Below are 11,662 nucleotides of genomic sequence, written 5' to 3' on the forward strand. Positions count from 1 at the left end.
ACACTCAGATCTAAAGGAAACAAATTTGTGGTTTTAGGTAAAATATAGGAAGGATGTGACAACTTTTTTTTACACATCCAGCAGTAATGATCTGGAACTCGCCATCTATATGAGTGATAGAAGCAAAAGTGATGAGACATTTTGAAACAAAACTGGATAGGTACACAAGGGAAATAAACTTGCAATGTTACAGGGATAGAATCAAGTGATGACATCGACTGGATTAATCTACAGAGAGCTGACATGGATGTAATGTGCTGAATGGCTTCCTTCTGTGCTCTTACAATTTGAAGACGAGATGTAATTTAGCAGTGTATTATATCTATTGTCATTTTGCCTTTTTGTTTCTGAAAACTGAGGAACAGAATTAAACTGTCCAACATCGGCAGACCACAGCAGACCCTTGGTGAATTATACAAGAGAGTGTGGGAACAGTGACTTAGCCTGGGTGAGGGAGAACTAAGGGTTTTGGCTGCCCAACATCAGACAAATGTTCAGCAGAGATCGCACAGGGATCCTGACCTGCAGTGGCACCTGGTAATTCGGATACCTATTTATAAACAGAGAGTGTGATCTAAGCAGGACAGAGTTTGTAAATACATTATCTCATACAAACATAGAAAACAGGAGCAGCAGTCAGCAATTCATCCCTTTGAACCTGGTCCACTACTTAATATGATCATGGCTGATCATCCAACTCAGTACCCTGTTCCTGCTTTCTCCATTTACCCTTTGGTAACTTTAGCCTGAAGGATTACATGTAAGTCCTTCTTGAAACTGTTCAAAGTTTAGGCCTCAACTGCTTTCTGTGGCAAAGAACTCCACAGGTTCCCCACTCTGCGGGTGAAGAAGTTTCTCCTTATCTCAGTGTTAAATGGTCTACCCCGTATCCTTAGTCTGTGACCCCAGGTTCTGGACTCCCTGGTCATTGGGACTTTCCTTCTTGCATTTATCCAGTCTAGTTCTGAATTTTATAGGTTTCAATTAGATTCTTCCTCATTCTTTTGAACTCCAGTTGACTATAATCCTAACTAATCTAGTCTCTCTTCATACATCAGTCATGCCATCCCAGTAAACCTTTGATACACTCCCTCCATAGCCAGAACATCTCTCTTCAGATAAGGTGATGAAAACTGCACACAGTGCTCCAGGTGTGGTCTCACTTAGGCCCTAAACAATTGCAGTAAGGCTTTCCTGCTCCTGCACTCAAATCCTCTCATGAAAGCCAATATACTATCTGCCTCCTCCACTGCCTGCTGCAGTTACATATCTACCTTCAGCAACTGGTGTACAAGGATACTCAAGTCTTGCTGCACCTCCCCCTTTCCCAATCTATCGCCAGTCAGATAATAATCTATCTTTTTTTATACCAAAGTGGATAACCTCACATTTATCCACATTATACTTCATCTGCCATGCATTTGCCAACTCACTCAACTTTTCCAAATTACACTGAAATATCTCTGCATCATTCTCACCATTCACTATCCCACCCAGCTTTGTGTCATCTGCAAACTTGGAGATATTACTTTAGTTCCCTGCCTAAATCATTAATATATATTGTGGATAGCCGGTGTCCAAGCACTGATCCCTGCGCTAACTCACTAGTCACTGCCTGTCACTTGCAAAAAGAAGTTTATTCCTACATTTTGTTTCCTGCCTGCCAGCCAGGTCTCTATCCATGTCAATAACATACCGTGCACTTCAATTTTATATGCTAATCTCTTTCGTGGGATCATATCAAAAGCCTTCTGAAGATCCATAAAACTCATGGTAAACACAGTCCAAGTTGTTCAAGATAACTTCAGAAGATGCTAATCTATATGACTGTAGAAGAAAATGTCAGCACAGCAGTCTGTAATGGACCATGTGACAGCATCAATGGCAGCTACCAACAGGAGCTTGCCATTTTACTGTGGAAGAAAGAGTCATGCATGTTCAAAATACTGCTCCAGAATCATCTATAGACAACCTCATGGGCAGGCAGCAAAACACAAATTTTCAGTGGGTATTGCTGGAGATAGAACCTCCACCCATTTCAAACAGAACCTTCAGTGCAGGGGTTTTATATGTTAGGAATTCTTGACTCCCTTGCTTTCACAAACACCAAGCAAAAATTCCTCAGTAGACAGTCTTTTGTTGCGAACTCAAAGCTACCTCAGCACTTTCTATACTTATCAGTTAGAAAGACATAGGCAACAGGTACATGGAAACACTGCCTACAAGTCCCTCTCCAAGCCACCCACCATCCTGCTTTTCCTTATTATTGCTGGGTCAAAATCCTAGAACTCCCTTCCTAACAGTATTGTAGATGTACCCAACATAGAGGCTCAAGAACATAGCCCATCACCAACTCCTCAAGGGCAAATAGGAATGGATGATAACTAGTGGTCCAGTCAGTGCTGCTTACATCCTCTGACTGAATAAAAACCTGTTAATTATTCCCTATCTCTAAGTAAGGCTTTTCGACTCTTTGCGTAATATATCACTCGTTTATTTATTTCTGCAGACGGTAAATTGGAATTTTGGCAGGATGAAAAAAACGCATATTATCTAAATGGAGAGATTACAGAACTCTGAGATGCAAAAGGATCTGGGTGTCCTTGTGCATGAATTGCAAAGGTGAATATGCAGGCACAGGAAATAACTAGGAAAGCTAATTGAATTTTATTATTTGTTGCAAAGCATTTGAATGTACAAATAGAGAGGTTATCCTTCAGATATAAAGGATGTTAGTGAGACCATATCTGAAGTAGTGTGTACAATATTAGTCTCCTTATTTAAAGAAGAATATAAATACATTGGAAGCAGTTCAGAGATTGTTTACCATTATAATACTGGAATGAGTGGGTTGTCTTACGGATAAAGTGTACAGGCTAAGCTTGTTTAGAAGATTAAACGGTGACTTGATTTAAACAAATCAGATCCTGAGAAGTCTTGACAGGGTCAATGTGGAAAAGATGTTCCTTCTTTTGAGAGTCATAGAGTCATCGAGTAAAACAGCATGGAAGCAGGCCTTTCAGCCCAAACTGGCCCACGCTGACCGTAGTGCCCACTCAGTTAGTTTCCAATTGTCCACATTAGATCCATAGCCCTCTAAACACTTCTCTAAATGTTTTTTAAATCTTGCCATTGTACCTTCCTCAACCACTTTCCCTGGCAGCCAATTCCATATATGCACCTCTCTCTGTGTGAAGAAGTTGTCCCTCAGGTCCTTCTTAAATCGGTTACCTCTCACCTTAAACCTATGCCCTCTAGTTTTCAATTCCCCATCCCTGGGATACAGATTATATACATTCATCCAATCTATGCCCTTCATGATTTTATACACCTCAATAAGGTCACCTCTCATTCTCCTATGTTCTAAGGACTAAAGTCCTATCCTGGTCAACCTCTCCCTATAACTCAGGCCAACTAGTCCTAGCAACATCCTTGTAAGTCTTCTTTGTACACTTTCCAGTTTAACGATGTCTTTCCTATAACACGGTGACCAAAACTATACACAATACTCCTATACAAAATACCTCACCAACGACTTATACAACTGTAACATAACATCCTAACTCCTATACTCAATGCTTTGGTCAATGAAGGCCAGCGTGCTAAATGCCTTCTTCACCACCTTGCCCACCTGTGACCCCACTTTCAACGAACTATGTACTTGTACTCCTTGGTCCCTCTGTTCCATAACACTCCTCAGGACCTTACCATTCACTGTATAAGTCCTGCCTTGGTTTGACTTTCCAAAGTGCAACACCTTACAGTTATCCGTAGTGAATTGCATTTGCCAATCCTGAGCCCACTTCCCCATCTGGTCAAGATCCCTCTGTAATTTTTGATAACCTTCTTTGCTATCAACGATACCTCCTAATTTGGTATCATCCGCAAACTTACTGATAATGCCTTGCACATTCACATCCAGTTCATTTCTGTAAATGACAAATAACAGAGGTCCCAGCACTGACACCTGTGGTACCCCACTAGTCACAGGCCTCCAGTCTGAGAAACAACCTTCAAACATCACCCTCTGCTTCCTACCATCGAGCCAATTTTGAATCCAATTAACTAGCTTTCCCTGGATCCCATGCAACCTAACTTATGAGAGATTCTAGAATTAAGGGTCACTGTTTTAAAATAAGGTGTCATCCATTTAAGACAATGATGAAGAGAATCTTTTTTTCTCTCACAGAGGTCTGTAAGTCTTTGAAATTGTCTTCCTCAAAATGTGATGGAAGAAGAGCCTTTGAACATTTTTAAGGTAAGTGTGGATAAATTCTTGATAGTGAAGGTTGGGGCTAGGGTGCAAAAGATTATCATGGTTGGCAGGAAAATGGAGTTATCAGATCAGCCGGGAACATTTTGAATGGTGGAGCAGGATTGAGTGATGAATGATCTACTCCTGCCCCTACTTTGTGCATTTAATGTTCATATGATTTATTCTATGCTTTAACCCAATATTGCTACATGCACATTGAGATACCAGTCTGGAGTATCTCAGGATCTGGGTGTGTGCACACACATTGTTCCTGAGAATGCTTTGTCCATTTCCCTAAGTAAAGCTCTTCGAATCCTTATCTACTGTGACACTCTTTTATTTACAATATGTACATAGTAGGTTCTCAAATACAACTCTCTACATGTAATGTCTAAGATCTCACTCTTCACATTCTCATTTTAGACTGATGTCAGAGTCATGTGGCCAAATGCATCGTGATTATTTACATGACGGTCATTATGTCACAGAAATCAGGCTGTATAAAACAACCGAGGGCTCTAGTGTGTATTGTCATAGAGTCATAGAGGTCTACAAAGAAAGGCCCTTTAGCGCCAGTCGAAAACAATCACCTATCTATTCTAATCCCGTTTTCCAGCAATTAGTCCATAGCCTTGTTTGCCTCGGCACCACAGGTACACATCTAACTTTTAAAAATATTGTGAGGATTTCTGCTTGTACTGGGTGAGTTCCAAACTCCCATCACCCTCTGGGTGAAAATTGTTTTCCTACCATCTGCTCTAAACCTCCTGCCCCTTCCTTCAAATCTATGCCCCCGATCACTGACCTCACCGTCAAGGGGAAAGTTTCTTCCTGCCTACCCTGCCTATGCCCCCTTAATTTTATACATTTCAATCATGTCCCGCTTCTGTCTCCTATGCTCCAAGGAAATGAACCCGCAGTCTATCAAATCTCTCTTCATAACTAAAATTCTCTAGACCAGGAAACATCCTGGTAAATCTCCTCTGCACCCTCTCCAGTGCAATCACATCCCTCCTATAATGTGGATTCCAGAACTGCACACAATACTCTTAGCTGTGGTCTAACCACCGTTCCACCATCGCCTCCCTGCTCTTAAACTCTGTGCCATGGTTAATGAAGGCAAGTACCCTATATGCCTTCTTAACAACTTTTACCTATGTGTCCAGCCACCTTGAAGGACCGATGGACATGCACCCCAAGGTCCCTCTGACCCTTAGTGCTGCCCAGAGTCCTACCATTCATCATGTACTCCCTGTCCTGGTTTATCTTGCCAGTTGCATCAACTCATACAGATTACATTCCAACTGTCACTGATCAGCCAATCTGACCAGTCTGACTGTATCGTCCTGTAATCTAACGCTATCCTCTTCACTGTTTACATCCTCATCAATTTATGTATCAGCCGAAAGAAAAACCGAAAGAACTGCGGATGCTGTAAATCAGGAAAAAAAACAAAGTTGCTGGAAAAGCTCAGCAGGTCTGGCAGCATCTGTGAAGGAAAAAACAGAGTTAACATTTTGGGTCCAGTGACCCTTCCTCAGAACTGATGGTGGCTGGGAAAACATCAGTTTATATGCAGAAAAAAGGGAGGGGAATGGGGTAGGGAGCAAACAAAAGGATAGAGCCTAAAGAGAGACCAGGGCAGTTGGACAGACAAAGAGTTGGTAACAATCAGGCTGGGAGGGTTAAGAGTTGTTAATAGGGACTATTAGTGTCTAGTATGTAATAGCAGGCTATGTGGTAACAAGGCCTGGTGTGTGGGGTAGGGGGCTGGGACATGGGAGAGTTTAGGCTCTAAAATTATTGAACTTGATGTGGAGTCCAGAGGGCTGTAGTTCCCCAAGCGGAAAATAAGGCGTTGTTCTTCCAGCTTGCGTTGAGCTTCACTAGAACACTGCAGCAAGCCGGAGACAGAGATGTTGGCCAGGAAACAGGGTGGTGCATTAAAGTGGCAGGCAACAGGTAGCTCAGGGTCTTTTTTTGCAAGCAGAACGTAGATGTTCTGCGAAGCGGTCACCCAGTCTACGCTTCGTTTCCCCAGTGTAGAGGAGACCACATTGTGCCGATTACTGAAACTTACTGATCAACCTTCCTACATTCAAGTCCAAATCATTTATATACCATGAACAGCAAGGGCACCAACACTGATCTCTGCAGAACCCCAGCTGGACACTGCTTTCCAGTCACAAAAATACCCCTGGAAAATCATCCTCTGCTTCCTGCCACTCAGCTAAATCTATATCCAATTTGACAAATTTCCTTGGATCACATGGGCTCTTACCTTCTGATGAAAAAGAAGAACTTAGCAAAAAATACAAAGTGAGAGAAACTATCTAGCCTGGTACATATCAACCCCAATTTGTAGGTTGATAGGTGAATGGGTATCTTAGATGTGTCCCTTGTAATGTGGATGAGAGTGACATGTGAATCAAGGGAACATTTCCTGATCAAATTGAACTGAATTGAATGAATTGAATTGAATTAGATTTATTGTCAGATGTACTCAAATGTGCACAGTAACAAGTTGATAAGTTGCCACTTACAGCACCATCTTAGGTACAATTGATATCATTTTCTACACTATCTATGAAAGTAATTGTTTGTGAACTCAAAAATAGGAAACTATTTAAGCTTAAATCAGCTTAAATATTTACTTCTAACATATCCTATTCGTTTTTATTTCAATCCTTCCCCCATGTCTGATCAGGTAACAGAAATTATTGCAAACAAACTTTCAGAACCATTCTCTACTCCATCCACTGCCTCTGTCAAACCAGCTGATGGAGAAACAGCACATGAATCAATTCAGCATTTTCTTTAATATCTCCAACAGTAATTTTTGACTATAATCAAAGCTCTGTAAATAATAGCTTTGAGTTATTTAGTTACTTTTAGACCCCTTCCTCTCCCATCTTTACTGATGAACTAATGTCCATTGTGCGCATATGATTTACATTTCTCACTTCAATATGCGTTAAATGTTAATTCTGATCTCTCTCTTTGCACCTTCTCTGCAGCTTTAACACTGTATTCTACACTCTGTGCTGCTACCCTGATGCACTTTGAATGGAACGACCTGCCTATGTAGCATGCGAAACAACACTTTTCACGGTACATGTGACAACAATCAATCAATCAATCACCTTAATTTGGATGCATAATATATACAATCCACCTTAGTCCATTTACGAACTAGTAGACATGTAAGTAACATCAACAAATATTATCTTTTCTAAAAATACGTTATGAGTCATGATTTGGGTCGAGTTAGAATACTGCGTTAAGAACTGTCACCCTTACCTCCACTCCATTTAAAAGAGGTCTGAACTCTGGACAGATAAAAGCACTTCCAGCATAGGCAGCATCAATGTGCATCCAGATATTTTCAGAAGTGCCTGAAATAATACACAGAAAATCAAACACATTTTATGCTTCATTAAGTGATCAACAGAGGCAAGGAAAACAAAGGAATTTAAGGAAAGAAGAGTAAACACTGCAAGGAAAAATGTTGACATTGGCAGAATATGAAATTGCTGATGATGTAAAAAAGCCCAGGAATACAATGGGAAAAGAAATACCTTTATTCTGCAAGGACAAAAAGAAACTCTGATAACCACTAAGAGGTTATAAGTCAGTGCTCAAGCTAAGGTCAAGGACATTCTTGGAAAATATAATCATATAAACATCCTTCATTAGTTTCAACATTGGACATAAGTGGGATTTGAACCCATATGGTCAGAGCATTTTAACTTGGATTCACTGACAGTAGCACTATGCCACCACCTCCCTATACAGTATGGCTGCTGAGTCAAATTCCTAGAACTCCCTGGCTATCAGCACTGTCAGTTGCCCATGTGGACTGCAGTGACTCAAGAATGTGACTCACCACCACAATCTGAAGGACAATTAGGGATGTGTAATAAATAATAAACACATCCCAAAAAAGAATAAAACAAATCCCAACAAGATGAGTTCAGTTTCATAACTTACTAACCTGATAACCTGAAGGGCCTGTTTCCACACTGTAGGGATTCCATGATTCTATGATTCTATGATAACATCAATGAAAATTACTGGATTGTTGCATTGACTCAACTGGCTCACTGATGCCCACTGACCGAACCTTTCATATTGCTCTTGTTCATGTGATTCTGGGTTTAAGAGTACATGATTGATGACGTAACATGGCTAAGGAAACCACTTGCGGGGATAAAACAAGCTTACTTCAGGACATCCCAAATAGCTTAACTGAAAATAAAGTAATGTTACTTTGGAATCAAATGTGGCAGTCAATGCACAAGGAACACAAACAGAAACAACTGACCAGATAATCTGTTAGGGATAGTAAGAACTGCTGATGCTGGAGTCAGACATAACACAATGTGGAGCTGGAGGAATACAGCAGGCCAGGCAGCATCTGAGGAGCAGGAAATTTGACGTTTCGGGTCATGATCCTTCTTCAGAAAAAATCCTGACCCGAAACGTCAGCTTTCCTGCTCCTCTGATGCTCCCTGGCCTGCTGTGTTCCTCCAGCTCCACACAAATAATCTGTTGTTGCTTTCTTGGATCACTGGATAAATGTTGTCCCTGAAACCTAGAAAATCTTTTGTTTTTGTTCAGTGGGATCAAAATTGGATATGGGAGGGTCTTGGTGTAACATCATACAGAAAGTTGGCATTTTCAAGAATGTTGTATCATTTCAGTACTGCACTGAAGTGTCAGCCTAGATTATGTGCTTAAGTTTCTGGTATGATAAGTTTCTGATACAAGTTTGAACTTGTAAACATCTGCCTGAGATATGAGAGTATTAGAACTGCACCAAGTTGACATTTAACTCTTGTAAATAATCACTGCAAAATGTAGAAACATTGGCAAAGCCTTTGGTGCAGCTATTGGATCAAAACAGTTGACTTTGCAATAGCTCTTTTCAAACAGCTTGGGAGTGCTGCCCCAGTTGGGAGACACAGGAAGTGGAATGGTTAAGGGTTTTTTGGATCATAGGTAAGTTTATGTTGGAGCACCAAGCAGTGGGTTTTAGGACCCCTAATTCTCCTGATATATATTAATGACAAAGTCATTAGTGTATGGAGCACAATTTCAAAATTTGCAGATGATACAAAACTTGCAGGTATTGTGAACTATGAGGATGATAGAGCAGATCATCAAAAGCTCATAGATAGGCTAGTAGAATGGACAGACAGTGAAAAATGAGATTTAATACAGATTCATGTTATGGATCCATTTTGCTAGGAAGAAATTGTAGGGACAATTTAAACTAAAGGGTATAATTCTAAAGAGGGGGCAAGAGCAGCAGGACATGGATGTATGTATGCATAAATTATTGAAAGTTGCACAGCGGATTGAAGGAACAATTATTGACACATATGCCATTCTGGAATTACTCGATGGGGGGATAGATCACAAAAGTAAGAAAGTTATGTTAAACCTGCAAATGTTAGTTTGGCCTCAAATGTAGTTTCGCATTCAGTTCTGAGCATCACATTTTAGGAAGGATCAGAAGGCATCAGAAAGAGTGCAGAAAAGATTCATGATTTCAGTCATGACAAACTTCAGCTGCAGGGAAAAACTGGAACTGCTCTTTTTGAAGAAGTAATAGTTGAGAGGAGATTTGATAGAGGTATTGAAAATAATGGAGGGTTTTGACAGAACAGATTGAGAGAACCTTTTCCTGTTGGTACAAATGATCGAGAACCAGTGGGCAAAGATTTGAGGCAAATGGCAAACAAGGGAATCTGACATGAGGGAAAAAACATTTTTACACAGTGAGTGGTTGAGGTCTGGAATGCACTGCCTGAAAATCAAGGCACTCAACATAACTGGTTACCTGAAAATGAAAAAATATGTAGAGCTACAAAGAGAAGGCAGGGAAGTGGCACAAGGTGAATTGTTTCTTCAGACAGAGAGCAGGCATGGTAGGTCTAAGGGCCTTCTACTCTGCTGTAACCATTCCATTGTTCTATGATTATCAAGCTGGGAATGGAAATAGGCAAGATAGGAGCAACGTCAATCACCCTCTAGGATAAGATACCAATGTAATGAAGCTACAACTGTTATCTGGATGCCAAACGCAAAAGAATCACGTTATAAACTGAAATAAGTAGTGTCATAATCAATAAACCAAAGAAAATGATCCATAGCTCAACAATATCCAGCTAAGAATGGCAGTTGAGAATCAAGCAAATAACTGGATGAGACACTGTAAACATTCCCATTCTTTTAACATGTGATCATGATTAATGACTGCTATGGTAATCAATTCAATGATCCAACCCAGAACTCTCCCAAAGATCCCATCATCATAAATGCTTTCTCCTGCCAATTTGGTTCAACCATGTGTCCTCAAAAAGTGGCCAATTCCACTTCCATTTTCAGATAGTAAAAATCACAAGCACTGACCGCAAACAAAAACAGAAATTGCTGGGAAAACTCAACAGGTCTGGCAGCATCTGTGGAGAGAAAGCAGAGCTAACGTTACAGGTCCAGTGATCCTTCTTCAGAAAGCACTGACCACAGCCTGAAGCTGCTGCAAGACCTACATATCACAATTGCCTCTTGGCCAAGCTATTCAGAGCAGTTATCTGTTACCAACAGTGAAGAAAAGTGATCAGAAAAGTATCCTATCCATCAAAAGCAGGAGGAATTCAATCCAGTCAATTAGTACCCTATCAGGTCCCTCCCAGTCATTGGCCTCATGGATCAAAAGAATCATCAAAAGAAAAATTTTTTTTCTGAAGAAGGGTCCAGGCCCGAAACGTCAGCCTTCCTGCTCCTCTGATGCTGCTTGGCCTGCTATGTTTATCCAGCTCTACACCTTGTTACCTCAGATTCTCCAGCATCTGCAGTTCCTACTATCTCTTGACTCCAGGGTTTACCTGCTAGTCTTCTGTCATGGACAATGGGGAATGGGGATGAATTTAAATCATGATGGTGTTTCCTTCTTAAACCCATGTTTGATTTACACCATTCCCTTTTCAGTCCCATCCCTTACTGAGGTCAGCTGAAGGGTATTCCCCAAATTCTGGGTTTTGGTTTGTAATTTGTGAAGTGGGGAGGCGATGGCCTGGTGGTATTATTGCTGTACTGTTAATCCAGATACCCAGATAATGTTCTGGGGACAACAAGGTGCAGGGCTGAATGAACACAGCAGACCCAGCAGCATCATAGGAGCAGAAAGGCTGACGTTTCAGGCCGAGATCCAGTCCCCCTCACTGACACCCTCAGATGCTTAGCCGAACTCGTCCTCACCCTCAACAACTTCTCTTTCAATTCCTCCCACTTCCTAAAGACAAAGAGGGTGGCCATGGGTACCCGCATGGGCCCAAGCTATGCCTGCCTCTTTGTAGGTTACGTGGAACAATCCCTCTTCCGTACCTACACTGGCCCTAA

The 11,662-nt window shown here is 41.1% G+C and overlaps 1 protein-coding gene across 2 annotated transcripts in view; it reads right to left on the reverse strand.

The window, feature by feature from the left end:
• The window catches only part of ddc (dopa decarboxylase), a 118,642-nt gene that overhangs the window by 32,020 nt on the left and 74,960 nt on the right, over positions 1 to 11,662 (reverse strand). For both annotated transcript variants that reach the window (XM_048612623.1, XM_048612629.1), the window contains exon 8: positions 7,556 to 7,650. In XM_048612623.1, the coding sequence (XP_048468580.1) occupies positions 7,556 to 7,650 (95 nt within the window). The remainder of the gene's footprint in view (positions 1 to 7,555; positions 7,651 to 11,662) is intronic.

The sequence above is a fragment of the Rhincodon typus genome, chromosome 2 (genome assembly GCF_021869965.1).
Source record: "Rhincodon typus isolate 14 chromosome 2, sRhiTyp1.1, whole genome shotgun sequence".
Lineage (NCBI taxonomy): Eukaryota > Metazoa > Chordata > Chondrichthyes > Orectolobiformes > Rhincodontidae > Rhincodon > Rhincodon typus.